Source organism: Sturnira hondurensis, unplaced genomic scaffold (assembly GCF_014824575.4).
Source record: "Sturnira hondurensis isolate 20B ecotype Veracruz unplaced genomic scaffold, ASM1482457v3 Scaffold0023817, whole genome shotgun sequence".
Taxonomy (NCBI): domain Eukaryota; kingdom Metazoa; phylum Chordata; class Mammalia; order Chiroptera; family Phyllostomidae; genus Sturnira; species Sturnira hondurensis.
The window spans coordinates 11,340,846-11,359,747 of record NW_028096448.1 but is presented as its reverse complement, the minus strand read 5'-3'; the positions used below and the strand labels follow the sequence as shown (position 1 = coordinate 11,359,747).

The 18,902-nt window shown below is 53.0% G+C and overlaps 1 protein-coding gene and 1 long non-coding RNA gene across 2 annotated transcripts in view; one reads left to right on the top strand and one right to left on the bottom strand.

The window, feature by feature from the left end:
* Positions 1–1,744: 1,744 nt before the first annotated feature.
* On the bottom strand, positions 1,745–8,034 carry LOC118981196 (uncharacterized). The gene is made up of 4 exons (XR_005065299.1): positions 7,654–8,034; positions 6,077–6,274; positions 1,988–5,871; positions 1,745–1,869 (listed from the first exon to the last, which is right to left on the bottom strand). It is a non-coding gene; the product is annotated as an uncharacterized LOC118981196 (long non-coding RNA).
* A 72-nt stretch (positions 8,035–8,106) lies between these two features.
* The window catches only part of LOC118981195 (C-Maf-inducing protein-like), a 142,676-nt gene continuing 131,880 nt past the window's right edge, over positions 8,107–18,902 (top strand). Inside the window, exon 1 of the mRNA XM_037037932.1 lies at positions 8,107–8,803. Within this exon, the coding sequence (XP_036893827.1) occupies positions 8,504–8,803 (300 nt within the window). The 5' untranslated portion in view covers positions 8,107–8,503. The remainder of the gene's footprint in view (positions 8,804–18,902) is intronic.

The window sequence follows — 18,902 nt, the reverse complement described above, 5'->3', positions numbered from 1 at the left end:
GAGGACATGCGTGCTCCATGCCCGCCCCCCACCCCCACCCCCACTCCAGGTCAGAATGAAATAGACCAACCAGCAAAGCGCCAGCATTTCCCACTGTCGACTATTAAATGCTATTGTGAAATGTCAGATATCACATTCTTCCCCTTCCTTATCTTTTCTTCCCTCCATTTTGACAGACATGGGCCAACAGAAGAAATGCAAAATACATAATTGGGGCTAAAATAGGCAACACAGCCTGGTGGCTAAGAGAGACTGGGTATGGTACCAGACTGGCGGAGTTCACGTGTGATCTTAGGCGAGTTGTTTTACCTCTCTGCACCTCAGTTTCCCCATCGCTACAATGGACAAAATAACCCTCATTGCAATTTTGTGAGGATTAACTTAACAAACTATAGAAATGACCCCTGAAAGTGCAGTCTTGTGAGGAGTTAACATGTGCAGAGTGCTCACGCCAGTGGCTGAGGCACACCAAGTCCTGCCTGGACATTGGCTCTTACTAATAAAGAAGTGCAGAAAGTTGGGAGGCACAATGGAAGAAGTGGCTGTTTGTAGTACATTTCTTGGGGCACCTGCCCAGCTCACAGTGACCCTCTTGACGGCCCTTCGCACCTCTCAGGAGCAGTCGCCATATCTGTAGAACTTGGCTCCGACACTGGCTGGGTTGGGCATCTGGCCCAAGCAGAGCCAACCCGGTCCTTCCCTTGGCACTGGGCCAAACGTGTTCTAGTTGGATCCTAGCTGGTCTCTCAAGTGGCCACCTCCGTTGTGCTGAAGAGACATCCCAGAGAAAGCCAGGATGTGTGGAAGGAAGATGCAGAGAGGGGCAGACACATGAAGCGGAGAGAAGGCCCCTGGGTGGCTGGCTCCTGGCCCTTTCTGAACCCTGGGCATCTTCATGCCTTTGGAGCGCTAACGAGGCCACTTTGGCTCGTCATAGCCCATCTTGACTCTTTGTTGAAGCTACTCCGACTGGCTTCAGTTACAACCAAGGTGTCTTGGCTAATGCCTGGACGCTGGGGCCTGCCTTCTCATTTCTCTGCATCTGTGAGACTCTGATCTTCCTGGAGTTACAAGAAAATGTCCTCTTTTTTCCCTTCAACTCATGCAGGCTGGAATCATTTCATTTTATGCTGTGGTTGAAGAAAGTAGATAGCGGAAGGTGAGAAACCATTTTTTCCCTACCACTTACTGAACCCCAACTTCTTCTAAGCCTTATTCTAAGCACCATCTATGCATTACCTTATCAGCTCCATTGTGAATATCTCCATTGGACCTCTGTTTCTTGGATGAAGAGACTGAGGTTCAGAGAGGTTGATTTAGTTAGCATAGTAACTCAGCTAAGGAAGATGGACAGCTGGGATCTAAATCTGAAGTTTGTGCTTTCAAGCTCTTTACCATCCTGCCTGGGGCCGCTGGATAGCATCTTCCCACTTTCCTGCTGTGAGATCTCAAGACAAACCCACCATCTTGCCTCAGCTTCCTAATCTGTGAAACGGGGTGATACCATCACCCTTGCCCATCCGAAGGTTGTCTGAAGGGGCTGATGCAAAGGGAGGGGAGGCTAAGTTTTGGAAGAGCCACATGTTCCCCACACATGTAACACATCACCCCCTCCACTTCCTTTCATTGCTTCTTAGCAACTGACTCAGAGCGGATGGAGGGTAAAGAAAGGAGGTCACATTTAAATTGGTCAATTTGAGGAGCTCACCGCAAAGGCTGGTGTGGGAGAGAGAGGCAATTAATCTGAAAAACACAGTGGTTTTTATTTTGAAAAATATGATCCATGGCCTTCAGTTCTCCATAAGGCTACGCCAGGCACCGTTTCCGCTAGTCAGCAGCAGCTTGGCATTTAGGCTCTTCATGAGGTCCCTGTGAATTTTTTTTAAAAAAAGGAACAGCATTTGTCTTCTTCTTAATAATTAAAGAGATTAATACGTGCTCATTGTAGAAACTTAGGGGGTGGCATCAAGAAGAACACAGAATTTACCCAGAAGTGTTACGTCCACACAGTGGATGTATTAGCGACACAAGGAGCAGACCACCACGCAGCTCGGAAACTGTTGTGCAGAGTCCAAGAAGTCAGACCCCCAGAGTACACAACTTTCAGTTCTATTTGCATGAAATTCAAGGGGTGAAACTGTCTATAGTGACAGGCAGTGGGTCAGGGGATGCTGCGGCCAGGAGGAGCCCTGAGAAGATGCTGGGGCTGTGGGGATGTTCCATTCCGGTGTCTTGATCAAGGTGTCACTTATGTGGGTGAGGACATTCATCACTGCCTACCAACCTGTTCTTAAAAATGGGCACATTTTATTCCATGGAAGTTATACTGCAGTAACATTGGTTTAAAGGGGAAGAAAGGGAGCTGCAATTCCACTCCCCTGCTGTGGGGTCTTAGACAAACCACTGATCTTGCCTTGGCTACCCTGACCTTAGTTATCCAGAGCTGACTGCTATTAAGGTTTTGGTGTGTGTATGTAACTCAATCAATCAATCGATTCTGTGAGAAATATTAGTTCCAGATAAACTACCATTTCCCTGTAATACTTTAAAAAAAGTTAACCTCAGACTTAAGAATTTGGTGAAAGCGAGACAGAAAGGGGGAGAGAATGGTACTTCCTGTTCCTTTGATGTCTTCTGCCCCCTGAAACCAGAGAAGGTGGGTAAGTGGTAGAGTAATCATCTACCCAGTATCACTGGCTGATAAATAAAAAAGGGCCCCCCACCTTTCCCCTCACTGCTGATAAGCCTAGAAAATGGGCTGACTTCACATCAGCTCAGAAGAGGGAGGAGGATGTTCACTAACACGACTCCTCTCCTTATACTGGAAAAATAGCACATTTTGTTATGTGATCAGCACATTAAATGCCATCAGTACGAAATGTGTGTCCCCTTATACTGGTGTCTCATGCCTGTTAAAGATGAGGCTCGGGAATGATCTTCCAGCTGATGTAATTTTGAGTCAGTTTTCAGACGGAGGTTCCAGAGAGTTTCCCAAAAGCAATAGCATGATGAGTAGCTATGAAATTGGGACCACTTAAGAATAAACTTTTTTGTTACCTGCTTTTGGTGCTCGGCATTTTATTATAGTGTGGCCTCATGCCATTCAGTAGGCTCCAAAAACAGTGGACTTAAACGAGCTTGCACCTTATTCCATCCTGTGGGTCCGTGTTCCTTGGCAGGCTGATCAAGCCAGCGGTAAGTTTGCTCCGCCCCCAGAAGTGGCATCTGATGGGGAACGTGCTCTTGCGTGAGTGCGAGCACCCTGGTTTCCCCCAGACTGCAAACCACAGGATGGCAGGGGAGCAGACCGTGTCCCCTGCAGGGGAAAACATCTTCCTTTAAACCAGGGGTTCTCAACGGCAGTGATTTCGGCTCCTGGGTAACACGTGACAATGTCTGAAGACACTGTGGTTGTCACAAATTAGGGATGTGACTGGTATCTGTGGGTAGAGGCCTGGGATGCTGCTGAAAGTCCTCCTGTGTGCAGGACAGCTACCTGCCACCAAGACTCATTTAGCCCCAAATGTCAATAGCGTGCAGGTTGGAACCCTGCACACATCTGTATCTGAGGCATCTGCACTCCAGCTGTTGGGCAAATGGGAAAGGTCCAAGAAGTGGAGTGGATGGAGAGTCCATATCTGGGGAGTCAGCATGGGCTCGACAATGCCGGTGGGGACGTGAACTAGCCAAAGCTCATTCAAAGTGCTCCTCCTGTGCCAGGCTGTGAGCCCGATACTGATGACCTCATTTAATTTCCACAACTCTGGAAAAGGGCACTGTTATGACCCCACTTTATAATAAGTCAACCGAAGATGTACACACTTGGGAAAGGGAAGAGGAAGAGGCTGTGTTCTTCTTGGCGTACTTTTTCCTGGGTGGTGGTGATTTTGTGGGGAGATGACGCCTGGTTCCTGCCACTGGACTGTGAGCTCCAAGGTCCGGACCTCTTGGGTTAACTGGTTCTGGAGCATCCAACAGAGTCCCTGGAACTCAGTAGCTGCTAATAGGTAGGTGTTTGATGGAATGGAGTGAAAGAATGAAGGAGCAGGGCAATGTTGCCCAGCGGTTAGAACGTAGGCACTGCAGGTAGATGTCCAGCCCTTCAACAACCAGCACGTACCCCGTCTGGGCCGGCCCAGAGAAACAGCGGTGGATGCCGGGGTTAGCCTACTGGCTCACCAGAGCCGACCATTAATCTACCAGGACGCTTGCAAGCTGATTGTCAAACAGCCATTAAATAAAATTAAATTATATAAAGTTACCATTACATAAATTATATATTTTAAAAGGTAATAAAACACATCACTTCCTAATTATTTTACTACATTTCACTGGTATCTTTGTTCTGGAGGTTATTTATGTCTATCGCAGGGGTCGCCAAACCTCTTCTGTACAAGGGCCAGAGAGTAAAGGTTTCAGGTACTGCAGGCCAAGAGCGGAATCTGGCCCCTCACCCACTGCTCGCTGTCTCCCGGTCTGCTGTGTCTGTGGGGTGGAAACACTCCACAGCGGGGGGCATCTCTTTCCGACTCCACATTCAGTTATGCATGTTGGTAGCTTGAAATCGGCCACGGTGGGAATACTTACACCATGGAAACTGTCAAACGCTGCGAATCAGGGCTTTCCTTTTTGAAGCAAGTTGATTGTTACACATTTACCCGCACAGCACTGGACACAGTGACGGGCAAAACTGGAGTGAACCCTGCCCTCTCAGAGGGCACAGAGTTGGGTCTGTCCACCATTTTGTGGTGGGGTGGGGCACGAAGGGAGTGGTACAAAGGCTGTTGAGGATCTCCACTGGAGACCACTGCGGGGACGGGACACCCATCTCTAGGAGTGTCTGCCGGAAGGGGCAGGGCTGCTGGAAGAGGGTGTTCAGGGGGACCTCCTAGGGTTGGCCATCCACACTGATGCTCCCCACCCCCACCAGGGACTTCGCCACTTCATCAAATCCCTCTGTGGGCACCCAGGGCAGCAGGGCTGTCTTTCTCCTCTGACTTAGCTCAAGGGGAGTCTTCAGGGACTTGAGAGTGGAGACGGGAGCTCGTGAGGGCAGTTTATTACCTGCTCACTACAACCACAGGTCCCAGTACTGCACTTGACCCAGTGTAGGCTCTCTACCACTGGGGCCCCAGAGGTGAACCCAGAATGGGTCGCTGAACTCAAGTGATGCAGTGAGCAGGTAAGAGCACATCATGGTCCTTTGGAACCAGGCTCAAACAAGGAGGGACCACCAGCAAAGAAAGCAGAAAAGGACAGGTTTGTCTGGTGACCTAGCTGAGTGAACTGGCCTATGGGAGCTCCAGGACAGTGAAAAGTTTGTGAGTTTCTGTGTTCTCTCTGCTGCTCTGTAAACCTGTCAAGTTCAATGCCAGGAGGGTGAACTCTGAGGGGCTGGTACCATATTTTTGGAGAGTCTGGGTTCCCACAGCATTGATGATGACTTGGGTACATGATCTATCCATGGAAGCTCTGTCTCCTACAGAGGTTGGGTGTCTGCAGGGAGGGGAATCTGATGGATTCTGACAGCTGGACTCAGACTCATTTCTAGGTCAAGGACCTGGGATGGTGGGAGGCGTGGGGCTGTGCAGTGAGTTACATGAGTCCCAGTCTAGAAGGCTGAACACCAGTGCCATCCCATCTCATCACGTCTCAGCTTACTGACCTGGTCCTGTGGCCAGCACGTTCTGAAACACCAGAATAGTAATAGGGGTAATAGGTAGGTGTGACCATCCATCATTGCCTACTCACTGAGCCCTGACCCGCCATGTGTGGGCCCGGAGCCAGCTCTGCTGTCAACCAGCAGAACTCTGGACTTCTGCCTCAGGGGACTTTTCTTCTTACAGCATCTTGGGGGCTCCATGTCACTGACTTGAAATTAAAATAAGAAAAATTATTTAAAGATAACCAGTTGAATTCAATACTTTCATCTCTTAGGCCTCTGCCCTGCATTCCTGGGGCATTCTGCATACCTTGGCAAACGAACTAGTTTCCTTCATAAGCCAAGCGACCTCCCACCTCTTCGTGTCTGCCACACCCCTCCCCCACTTCCAGGAGCACCATTCCCCTTCTTTACTTGATTCCTAAAGACCTCCTGACGTCAGGACATGTACTCGGCTCTGCTGGATTATCTGTTCTCCCTCTGTTCCTGGAGCTGAAGCACAGGGCTGTTGGTCATTGTCTCTGTTATGCTTTATCTGAATGCCATACCTGGGTCCAATCCTGACCAGCTAAGTGAGCCTGGGCAAGGAGCTCAGCCTCTCCGTACCCCCATCTGCAAGAGAGGGTGATTATGACAGTTATGTCATAAGGTTGCTGTGACAGAGGAAAGGTGCATGCATGTACAATGGGTAGCCCATGGGAAGTGCTTTGGACGCTGTGGCTATTATAAAAATTACTCCTGTGACAGCACATAAAGGACCTCAATAAAGGTTTGAACAACTGACTTAACCCCACCCTTGAACGACCTGCGTGGTTCTTGGTCACAATGATCCCTTGCACCCACATTTACAGCATGAGGTGGGGGCTTGGGTTTGCCCCTTTCTTGCTTGGTGGTTTTCTCAAGGCTCTTGAGTAAAATGCCAGCACATTGTGGGGAGATGCTGAATACTTTATTTTCTTAATTAACTGTGTTTCCCTCAGGATGCCCAAGGAGAGGACAGCTCTGCCCGTCTCCTGGGTAGCCTGGATACTTGAGTTTTATTTTGTGAGGGACTGGGCCCTGCCTTTCACCTCCTGCCCCCAGCTCTGGTCAGGCTCAGGGGAGAGGGTCTTTGGGGAGCCCATCCATCTTGTCGGTTCTGAAAGAGAGTGGGGAGGAACCCTGTGTACAAACTGGTATTCATGATGTGATTCAACACATGCTCACACCCCTGAGTTCACTATGGGGCGCCCTCACTTAACAAAGACACCAATCTGGGGGTTTTGGTGGTATTAACTGCAGAAGCATGTGGACATGAGAAAGCCTGACGAAGGAGCGGAGCATTTGCTGGATGGTGTTAGGTGTCTCCTAATGGCAGAAAGGGAACCTTTTGGTTTCAGTTCTGGTTCCTGAGTGATACTGCAATTCAATCCACTAATTCTTCCAGTATAATTCTCTCCTCTGCCAGGTGCTGGGCCTAGAGATGCAGAGACAAATGTCCAGATCCTGGTGTGAGGGGACAGGTAAAGAAGATGGAGCTTTGGAGAGCAGGAAGAGGAAGGGAAGGGACAGTCCAGTAACTTTGGGGGAAACTTTGTTGTCGAGGTTCCTAGAAGGGGCCAGACTCCAGGGGCAGACAAAGGACGGGTTGCTGAGGAGCCTGTCCCCTCTTCCTAAGTGGCTCGAGGACCCCAAAGACTAAGGCAGGTAGACATCTGCAAAAGGCCAGGGATCTGCAGACTCTGGTATGCTGAGACAGGGCAATGTGGGCTCATTATCTGTATGATTGAGGCAACATTTTCAGTTCCAGGAAACATCCCGGTCTGGCGGCCCCATCGGGCCAGCCAGAGGGGCAGCCTGAGCTGTGGAGGGGATATCAGAGGTCAAGCGGTTCAGCGCCCACCCCCTCTAGCCCAGCTCAGTCCAGGCCCAGTCCCTCCCTCTGGTTTGCACCTGGTCGCACCTGGGCCGGCCGTTCGTCTGTCCGCGTTGTCCTGTTTGGGGGTGCTTACGTTTCTCATCAGGGCCACTGGGGTGGGGAGTCTGTGGTCCGGGGGGTGCTTCAGCTGGTTCCTGAATCTGGTCCCGCCCGCGGGCCTTGCAGCTCAGCACCGCCTAGAGCACCAGCCTGGGCACTGGCGGGGGCGCGGCTGGGCGTGACGTCACGCCCCGCCCCCACGGCCCCCGCCCACCCTCACATTCCGGGCGGGGCCGGGAGGGGGCCTGCCGGGGCTCGCCCGCGCAGCCCCCTCCCCAGGGGCCGCCCCTCCTGTAGGACCGCGCCTCTGCCCCTCGGGTCCCCGCCCGGCGGCCGACTCCGCCTGCGAGAGGCCGAAGCCGCGGCGGCGGCCGCCGTTGCCGCCATTGACGTCAGAGGGGCGGGCACATGACCCCGCGGGGACCAATCGCGCGGGCGCGGAGCGGCTTCTGCAATCTCTCAACTGAGCCGGCCCCCGCGGCCCCCGCCGCACTCTTGCCCGCGGACGGCCGCCCAGACACACGTACTGTACACACGAGCGGGTGGCGGGGCTGAGACACGCCCGCCGCGCGGCCCCCGCTCGCCGCCGCCCCCCGGCGCAGCCCGCGTCCCCACCCGCCCGCCTGCCCGCCGAGCTAGTCCGGCCGCCGCGAGCATGCACCCGACGAGCTAGGAGGAAGCCGAGCCCCGCGGGAAGGACCGAGAGCCGGCCGCGCAAGCCTCCCGCCCGCCGCGGGCCCCTCCCCTGTGGGCACCCCCAGCCCCACACCCCCCCACCTTCCTGAGCGGTGGGGGGGTGCGGGCTGCCGAACGGGGGCCCCGCCGCCCGGCAGCCGGGACAGCCCCTCTCCCCGCCCCCGGCGCCCTCCCCGGCCCGGCCGGCCATGGATCTGACCAGCAGCGCGGGCGGCGGCGGCGACCCCCGGCAGATCGAAGAGACCAAGCCGCTGCTGGGGGGCGACGTGCCGGCCCCCGAGGGCACGAAGATGGGCGCCGTGCCTTGTCGCCGGGCCCTTCTGTTGTGCAACGGGATGAGGTACAAACTGCTGCAGGAGGGCGACATCCAGGTCTGTGTCATCCGGCACCCGCGGACCTTTCTCAGCAAGATCCTCACCTCGAAATTCCTGAGGCGCTGGGAGCCGCACCACCTAACGCTGGCCGACAACAGCCTGGCGTCCGCCACGGTGAGTCTCTCAGCGCGGCGCGCTCCTGCACCCCTGCACCTCCCCTCCGGGCCCGGGAGGCGCCCCCTCCCACCTCTGCACCTGGAGCCCGTGGCCTGCTGCGCGCTGGGGGGCGCCAAGGGGCGCCGCGGGCGGGGAGAACCCGGCGCCCGACTCCTGGCCTGGGCTCTGGGCTGGTTTGTGAAAACCGCAGCTCTGCCCAGCCGGCGGCTCGGGGAGATCCTTAGAATTCTGGAGAAGATCTGCCTTCCCCCCGCCCCACCTCGCCCCCAGGCTGAGCATTGGGGGACCTCTTGGGCACGGCGCTTGGGTTTCTTACAGATAGGACCGTGGGATAGACCCGAGGCTGGGCCCTGATGGTGGTGAGGGTTCCCTTTCTGAAAGCCTGCGGTAGATGGGAAAACAAAACAACCAAAAAATAAAACAAACAAAAAAACCCCAAACCCCCAACAACCTCAAAACCCCCAAACCCAAAGAATTTCCAGAAACCATTCCTTTCTTTGCTGTACCCGTCTTTTATTCTTTTTTTTTTTCTGCTGGGTGGTAGGCAAAACTGGGTGCTTGCTTCCCTTTCTGAAAAATCTCTATCACACGTTGGGAGGTTGAAAGTGTAGGGGGAGGGGGCAGAGGTCCTGGACTATCTCCTGTCCACCCAGGGTCAAGTTCTAGTGTGGAAGCTGGACTGTGGTCTTGCATTGTCTGTGAAGTGTGTGTAGACGTGTGTGTCGTTGCTGGGGGGTTTATTTTGTTATTGTTTTTGTTTTTAAATATATTGCTGGGGCTGGGTCAGCTGGGTGAGAGGGAGAGGAGAAGTCATTGATCTGTTTCTGAAATCAAATCTACAAGGTGGAGAAAGACAGCTGTGGTGGGTCGCAGCAGGGGGGTGGTGAACAGGAGCCTGACTGAACAGGATGCTTTGTGTTTTGAAACAAGGACAGTTTAAAGCACCAAATCTGCTTGGGCCTGAGCCTTGCTAGGGGGTTCCTTCTATGGAGAGGTGACAGTTCTTCCCCAGAATGCACACTCCCCCCTGGGGCCACAGTGAGTCTATTTACTAAGCACATTGGGGGGGCGGAGGTTGCAGAATTCACCGCTTGTCCGCACCTGTGCCAAGAAAACCCAGCCAGGAAACAGGGTGTCGCTTACATGGCATGTCACAAACGTGTAGCGTGTGTAGACATTTCCCCCGGCATCCATGTTCCCTTGGCAGCGTGTCACAGGCCGTGCGTGACACATGCTCCAAGGAATGGGGAGGGGGAAAAGTTAGAAGAAATCGCACTCGTCGAAACAGCTTCCCCCCTCCTGTGAGCATTGAAGCACTGGAGGACTTTTATTCTGAATTTTGGGTCCGACGTGCTGAGAACACCTATTTTTTCTTTCCTGTGGGCACGTTGGTGCAATGTCTGCAAAGGGTGCTTTCTCAGGAAGGATCACTGGTTGTTGAGAAGCAGCCCAGGCCCAGTTTCAGGCTTGTGCATGTTTTTAAACCCGTTACAAGCCACAGGCCTCAGTGTTTGGCTTTTCATTTGATGGAGGGGGAACCTCAGAAAATTTGCCCTCACGCAGGATTTCAGATTCAGGGAAGAAGTAATGTCCTTAGTAGTTCCTGCCTGGCACCTGGAGCTCCCAAGTCTGGCTTCAGAATTGTCCCCTGGCTCAGAGGGGCTTTATTTTTCTACCACCCCTCAAAATGATGGGGAGTTGCGGGGGGAAAAAGGGTTGAGGGGCAGGTGCATGGGGAAACAGTGATCCTCCATGGGAAGAACAGGCCGAGCTCTCCTGCTCTCCCCTGGGAGAAGCCAGGAGTGTGTCTTCTGCTGCTGCTGGCCACGGTCTGGGGGAAGCCAACTTTGGAGGCTCATGGCCCCAGACTTACCTTTGGTTGCTCAAGATGTAAATGAGAGAGATGGAGAGACAGAGAGAGACAGAGACAGAGACAGAGACAGAGAGGAGGAAAGGCTGAAGCCAGGCACTGGTTTCTTAAGCAGCCAAAGGCCCTGGCCCCATCTTCACCAGACAAGGTGGGTGGCACCTAATGTAGCTTGGGCCTTTCTGGAGAGGAGCTGTGATCTTCAGGGCTGGGGACTGATGGCTCTCCATGGAACAAAATTTGTCTCAGCAGAGCCTTGCTCTGGCATTGGGAAATGTGGAATGAGGAACCCTGAGCAAGTGTCTAATGAGCTGGCATAATTCCTCTTCCTCTGTCTGCTGTCACCCAGCCGCTCAGGCAGGGCAGGGGGTGTCCTTAAATCTCCCCATCATGGGCTCCAGTGGGGTGCACTGCTCTTAGTCCCAGGGCCTGTGAGTGTGGAGGGGGACTGCCAAGAGTGGTCTTGATCAAAGCCATTGCCTCCAGGGCAGAAGTGGGCTTGGGACTGCTACTGGGGACCTCCTCTCATCAGGAGACACCTGGTTGGTGTCTAGGCCCTAGGAAACAGAGCACCCTGAGGGGTTTTTCCGAGGTCTGGGCGTTATGTAATATGTCTGCATTTTATAGTGTGGCCCAAGTACTCTATTGAGAAATATTAGCCCAAATGAAACAAAGGTGAATTTGAGTGCAGTTCACTATAACAACAAGTCCTGTCGGCCTGTGGCTTTGCAGAGTTCCCTGGCCCAGCCTCAAGCTGCTGATACATCAAGTATGTTTCATATCATCTCATGAAATGTATATTACCTGTACGTTAGGCCATCTCTATAGCCTGGCCCAGAACCATTTGGTAATTATCTGGTTAATTATGTAGGCTTCAGGAACACCAGTCAGAGTGATTGATCTGGATTCAAATGAATAAACAAACCAAATACACTCTTTGCCCAAACTGTCTTTGGCGTCTGTCTACACTGATCCAATTAACTAAATTGTTGTCAGAGATGAAGACCAGGCTTCCAGGACCACAGCTGTCTCTGGCAGGGGTGGAAGCACATGGGGCTCCCAGGCCCACCTGGGTGGCACTTCCAGGTGGCCGTGCCCTTCAGGTGGACCTCTCCCCGAGTCCCTGGTGGGGAGATGGGCTCCACCTGGAGCCCCAGGGACTGGCAGCCTCACCCCTGGCCCCGCTATAAACTTTGCTTCTGTGGGGTCAGGTTGGAGCTTGCCCTGTGCCCGTCTCCTGGGCCAGTTACTGATTAAATCGTTGCAGAGCTCACAGTGCCTGACGTGGCCTGTGACAGCACCAGGCCTGATGCACTCTGTGCTTGAGACTTTGGATCCGGAAGGCTCGTAAACAAAGAAGGAAACACAAAGGCGACAGTGACCTGGCTGACGTGTGAGGGGTGGTTGGGAGGCGTCGGCCCCTTTCCTGGGGTGTACATGACCACACCTTGTGGGGGAAGGGCCTGCCTGCCCAGGCTGTGGCTGGGCCTGGCACTGCATTCCCCTTTTGCATCCAGACTTCCCAGTCCCTGGGCCTCCCTGGGCTTTCCTGGTGGTGGGCGTAGCTGATGGTAGGCATCCTGCATAAGCAGCCAGGTCCAGTGAGACCAGAGTCCATTTTGCTGTTGTGCGTTTGGCTCGAATTTGATCACCTGCTAGACACGTTTGTCCACTGGAAGGGGGTTTTGTCTGTGTGCTTTGTTTCCTCTGCACCGGGGAAGTACACATAAGCTGCTCACATTGTATTTTACCTGGTTTTTGTGCACACCTCACACAGCATCTCATGGTGGATCCGACTGGAAAAGCCTTCTATTCGTTGACCCACTGGGACTGGAGCACAGGTGACGGTGGTGTCCTTTGTCCTCAAGCCTTAATTCACCAGTGACTTGTTTTTAACTTTTCACCACTCTGCTGCTCTGACTGAAATGTTTCTGGTCTTCAAGTCACAGAGAGGGACAGAGAAGTCACCTTAATTCTCATTGGGTTTCTATAATCTGGTGTTTTCTTGGGGAGAGCAGCTTACTTCTGAACGTGCACTTGTGCTTATACTAAGCATCTAGGTGTCGAGTGCTAAGGGGAAAGCTCATCCAAATGGTGTGTTTCCATGTGAGGATCACAGTTTGTGTCGTGTGTCCCATGTGAGTGCTTCTGCGTGTGCACACGTGTGCACATGTGTTCGCATTTCTGCACTTTGTGTCGTGTGCTGCTTCCGGCCTTTGATTGATATGATGCTTCTTGTGGCGTTAGTACACACAACGTATTTTTTCTTTTAATGCCATTTATCATAAGAAGATTTTTGAATGTATCAAATTGGTTTCCCAGATAACTTGTCTGATTGGAGGTTGTGGAGGGAAGGGGCAGAGACAGAGAGGAGAAGGAAAATCCAAATTCTCCGTAAACAGCAAATGTGGTCTGCCTTCCCCAGGTTGTGGTAAATAAGTACGTTTTAAGGATGGAATATGTTTTGATGCTGCCAGTCATCCGTCTGGTGTGATCTGAGATGCCCCTTCTGGCCTCTGGCAAAATCGTGCCAGTCCAGGTGAAAGGGGTTTCACTGTTTGTGGCCAGGCTCTGCTGCTGAGCTGGCGATGGAGATGGGCAAGGTGGATGTGTGCCTCCGGCTTGGGCTCCATGGCCTGCAGGTGGCTTCTGCACAGGGTCTGCTGACTCCCCTGGTATCGAGAGAAGGAGGGCACTTTTGGGGTACCGTATCTGGCAAGGCTAGGGAGAGCCTGATGGCCGCCTCACCAAAGCTGTCTTGGGTGCCTCGCTGCCAGCCTTGGGGGAGCAGGGCAGCCTCTTTCCAGGCTAGCCAAGCTCGGCCTGTGCGGATGGTGTTTTGGCAGAATGGACCGTTGAGATGGCTGAGTTATGCCTTTGATTAAGGGACTCACTGAGATTAAGCAAGGCAACCTAGTGGTTTAGGGTGCCTCCACCGTGGAGCAGAACAAACTCCAGGATTGCCGTCTCTTGGCTCTGGGTCTGGATGTTGAGGTTATGACCTCCTGGCTGTGTGACTTTTGGCATGTGCTTTCCCTTGCTGGCCTTTTTCTCCTTCTGCAGGGTGGGGGCCGTCCTACCTCACCGATAGGATTGCTGTAGGGATTGGAAAGAATTCAGATAAGCACCCAGTAGGGTGGCCAGCACAGAACAGGGGTGTGACAACTATTCCAATTCCTGTTTTCCTAATTGCCCAGAGAGAGCTTTCTGAAACTATGTGCAAGTGGAAGGGGTTACTGCTACTTAAAAATGGGAGGTCTCCAGGGAGATGCCTCCTGGGATGAGCAGTGCCTCTGGGGAGGTCAGGGTGTTTAGCAGATTTGGTCTGTGTGGAGACCAGAAATCGTTGAAAGCAGTTTAAGAAAAATTCCTCAGTGGGCACAGTCAAGTTTCTTAAAAAACAAAAAAAAAACACATAACTTTTTTTTTTGAAAATTTTAACAGTGATGCATATATCAAATATATTCAGGTAGCACAAGGCACGTAAGGGAAAATGAAGCATCTCTCTTCTTTCATGTTCCCACAGCCCCTAGTTCTCCTAGGTGAGCCCTCTTACCTGTTCCTGTGTGTCCTTGCTGACCACTCTGGCATTTGCACACAGTTCTGAGTCATTATTTCTCATTGGGCAGTGTATTTTGGAGATCATTCCAGATCAGTGTCGACGCAGCTGCCCCGTTCTTTTTCACTGCTGTGTAGTGTTCCATCAAAGAAGGGCACTGTAATAAGGTAGGCCATTCCCTACTGTGGCACATTTAGGTTAGTCCCAGTCTTTTGCTGTTTTAAACAAGACACTTTCTGTTTTTATTCAGTGGAATCATTTCTGTTTTGGTAAGTTGAATGTTTGCTTACTTCCTTGGTGGATGTTAAAATATTTAGGCCCAGAGTTACTTTGCAAGGGCAAGCTGACCCTCCCCCAGAGTGCTCTGTCTGGGGTCGCTGCTGCCTGGAGGCATGCTTCATTCAGTCTGGCCTGATGTCACCAGTCTGGGAGCCCCTTAGAGGGTTTGGCTACCTGGCCCCACTAGGAGCTGAGGACAGGTGAGCAGGAGGCTCTGACCAGTCAGACTGACCTCTGCCCCAGGGGCAAGGGTCTGTGTAGCCCAGGACAGCTGTTTCCTGCTCCACCTGAGGGCATCATTTTTGTCCCCAGGCACTTCCTGCTTCCCCAGGATGGAAGCCTGTCCCTGTGGCCCTGAGGTAGAGAAAGGGAGGAAGTGAGAATGTCTTTTCCCAGCCCCTGGCCCCAGTGACAAGGTGCTCTCAGTGCGTGCTGCAGGGCACCGAGGGAGGCCAGGCGCATTGGAAAGGAACCATTGCTGTCATTGGCAGAGCACTACCCAAGGGTGGGTGACGGTGACAAGGTGTGTGTGTCTGTGCGCGTGGCGTGCATGGAGGTGTCTGTGTCTGCTGAGACAAAGGGACCGCAGAGCAAATATTTATGGTGCTGAAATTGGTTTAGTCACTATTTCTTTGTACCTGTGACATCAGAAGGGTTTAAACCAGCATCTGGGATGTGCACTGAGGTGGACAGAGAACAGCCAGACCCAGCAGAGCAGTCAGATAGGCGAGCAGGGATCCCACTCCTGCAACTTCCTAGCTGGTGGGTGACCTTTGGCAGGTCTCCTAACCTCTGTCCTTATCTGTAAAACTCGGAAAATGGGACTTCCTTTTAGCATTGACCCCAGGGTTAGGCATGGTAAGAGATGGCAGTTCATTTGACAGATGAATGTTACTGTTGTGGACACTTGGAATACAAGCAGTCTCTGCCCTCCTGGAACCTGGGCTGGGGCGGTGGTGACAGACTGTAAACCACCAAGCAAGTAAATACAAAATCTTCTGCTGGGGGAGGGGGGAAGGTGGCGCCAGGAGCCTGGGAGAAAAGAGAGTGGGCAGGCAGGTGGCATATTCGGGGCTTGGGGACTGGGATCCTTGTGGCTTTGTGTGTGGCAGCCAGGAAAGGGAAGGCAGTGAGGTTGGTCTCCAGAGGGAGAGCATTCCAGGGAGCAAGAATGGCTAGTGCAAAGGTCCTGAGGCTGGCCCGTACTTAGAAATCACCCAGTAAAGTTGCCGGCACTGAGCACGTGCTCTCCAGTTGTCATTCCTTGCTTTCCGGCAGCTATTACCATCTATTAAAAAATACTCATGCGTGCTAGAGTGTGCCAGGTGCTAGGTGTACAGGCAGCTCCTTGTCCCATGGAGCTTTCATTCCAATGCTTCTGGTGTATGTGAGCGTGTGCGTTTGTGTTTAACCCGGTTCCCTCCCAATTAATAGTGAAGAGTAGTGTTGAAGCAATGCTTTAAGAGACTCAAATTAAAAGCCCAGCAAAACTTTCAAAAACGAATTCTTTTTGTCCATACTGTGTTGTAAGGGTCCCAGGATCCAGACATTAATCTTGGAATTAGCCTGCAGGGCAGAGGTGAGGGGAAGTGTGTTGCCCAGAGACCCTTAGAAATGACTCAGCAGCGGGGCTGGGACTCACACCCAGGACTCTTGCCTACCAGCACCTTCTGGTGCCTTCCTTTGTCACATAAACAGATTAGGCTGAGTAAACTCACTTTGGAGGGAAGCAGAAGAGCTGAATTCTCCGGCCCTCAGCACCGAGGCAGGGCAGCTGATATTTCCCTGGGGCTAGGCTGGCTCAGTTGGGGTCACCAGTAGAGGAGAGATAACACTTAAACTGGTGGTAGTTTCCTGGGTGTCCTGGGCCAGCCTCAAGCTCCTGGAGGCCCAGAAAAGCTGCCAGTGGGAGCGCAGTCTGGGAAAGCCCACTGCCTCTGGTTTCGGCTCACTGTCCAGCCCAGGTCAGTCTGATTGCCCTCACGCGCTTCTGCAGGGCTCAGTGGGCAGCAGTGCTGTCTGTGTGGACGGGGCTGGGTGCAGCCAGGGCAAGCTAACTGCTGGGACAACCAGCCCCCACACCTGGCTGGCTTCATGTAACACCGTTTGCTTCTGGCTCCTGTCACAGTCCAGTCTCAGTATCTGCCTCCTGTGGGCCTCACTGGGTCATGTGTGGGGAGAGGCAGCGAGCACCAGGCGGAGCCTTTTGTGGGCTTGTCTGATGCCTTGACCGCAGCTCAGTCACTTAGCTCTCCGTGTGCAGAGGAAGCTGGGGTGGGATGAGCTGTGTCCACGACCGAGGAGACCATGGCCCAATGACAGTTCTCACCGAAAACGGGGGGGACACCACAGCAGTCTGGAGGTCTCTAGGGTATCATCAGCAGAGCTGTTTGCCTGGAAAGGACATTCACATGACCTGATCCTTTCTGGCTTCTGGGTTTGAGCTTGGTGGCAGGTTAGGGAAGTTTGCAGTCTTCTCTCTTGGGGAATAAATAGGATAAGTGAACCTATTGTTAGGGATGGGGCACTGCATTCCTGGCTACACTGACATTTATTGCCCACCTGTTGTGTGTCAGGCACAGTGCTCTACTTTTCCATACAACCCCACGAGGTGGGTAGCATTACCCCCATTTTACAAATGCTGCACCGGGGGGATTGGGAGTAGGTAGAGTTCAGAAGCCAAGGCAGGTCTGCTCCGCGCTGGAGTGTGTGTGTCCATGGACGTGTATGCATTCGTTGGACGTACTGTACATAAAGGGTTTCAGCCTCTTGCAGAAACATCTTAGTTGAAAGTCAGTGAACTTGTCAGTTTACTATTTGCCATTGTTTGGCAGACATTCCTTTGTGAATTTGTCAAGTGAGTTCAGGGAACTGGTGTTGGAAAGCGAATGCCAAGGACTTGTAAAGGGTAAGCACCAGGTACTGGTTTGTGAATCGAATACCAGATACTGTGTGTGTAGATGGAGTTCCCAGGTACTGCATTTGAAAGGGGGTGCTTCCAGCTAACCCTGTATTTGTAAGTTAGTGCTTCTAGGTACTGCACTTATAAAGTGAGTAGTCCAGGTACTACACTTGCAAAGTCAGACATAATCTTTGCTCCCCAAAGGCTCACAGTTAAAAAGGGGTACACCATAAACTACGGTATGCCGTAGAGCAAAGTGCATATGCTTTGTCTGCTCTTTGGGGGAAGGAAGAAGTGCTGTCGTGGGGGCAGGTGGTTTTAGGAAGGACTTCATGAGAGACACATCTGGAGAGAGAGAGGGTTGAGTCGGGCAGAGATGGGCATGGGGTCAGGGATGGGGATGGGCAGAGGGAGAGCAGTGAGCAGAGGGAGAGAGGCCAAAGCAGCTGGGGCATGTTCCAGGTGGTTTGTGACATTCTCCCTGAGCTATGGGCACCTGGGTAGCATAAGATAGTGTAGGAGCTACAGATGGAGGTAGGGGTCGGTTCCCAGAGAGGGGGCCACGAGGCAGGGTGAGGTTAGTGTTGGGTTCACCAAGGCATGTCTGAGTTGGGAGGACCTTGCTTGTGATGCAGAGAGATGGGGGAGTGGCCACTAGGAGAACCTGGGATACCCGTGAATGGAAACTTTGAAAGTGCAGGGACCTAAGTCAGCAGGGCCTAAGTCAGCAGGTGTTAGTCACAATAGTGACCAGTGCAGCAGCCACTCAGGAGTGTTCTTTTTGCCAGGAGCTGTGTAGGTGGTCCCAACAGCGACCCACCATTGTGCTGTTGCTCTCTGCATTTCACAGATGGAGGTGCCGAGGCTCCCTTTCAGCAGACATCCTTTGGCTGAAGGAATGGATGAATGAGGGAAGGAGCGAGGCCGTTGCTGGTGTCCAGTTGGGGGGGCCCTACTGCTGGAAGGGACGAGGGAAGAGCCACATTCAGACCCCCACCTGCCACCTCCTTGTATTCCTGTGTGTCTCTGGCCCTCTGTGTGTCAAGCATGTCACATCACTTCTCCAGGGCTGGTGAGGCCAAAAGAGAGAGTGGAGTGTGTGCAGCAGACCCCACGTGATGCCAGGGACATGGTACCCACAGCCAACCTCGGGGTGGACACAGCCGGGGAGTTCCTGGCCCACTGGTGCCCGTGAAGCTGCCTGTTCTGGCCTGCCAGTCTAGTGCTCCTGATGGGTTGCCATCAGAGACTTCTGGTACTTTCTGAATCATGGGCCTGAAGTCTCTGCTGTAGGCTTTGGCTCAAAGGGCTTCCCTTCTGGAATCTTCTTTGCTGGACGTCTGGTGGGAAGGCCCAGCTGGCCCTCTGACTCTAGAGAAGCTGGCACCATTGGCCAAGGCCCAAGGCAGGACTGGTGCTCTGCTCTGTGTCTGCAGTGGGGTCCTGGGCTGGTAGCTGTGGAGTGGCGGGGGCAGGGCTGTCCCACTGA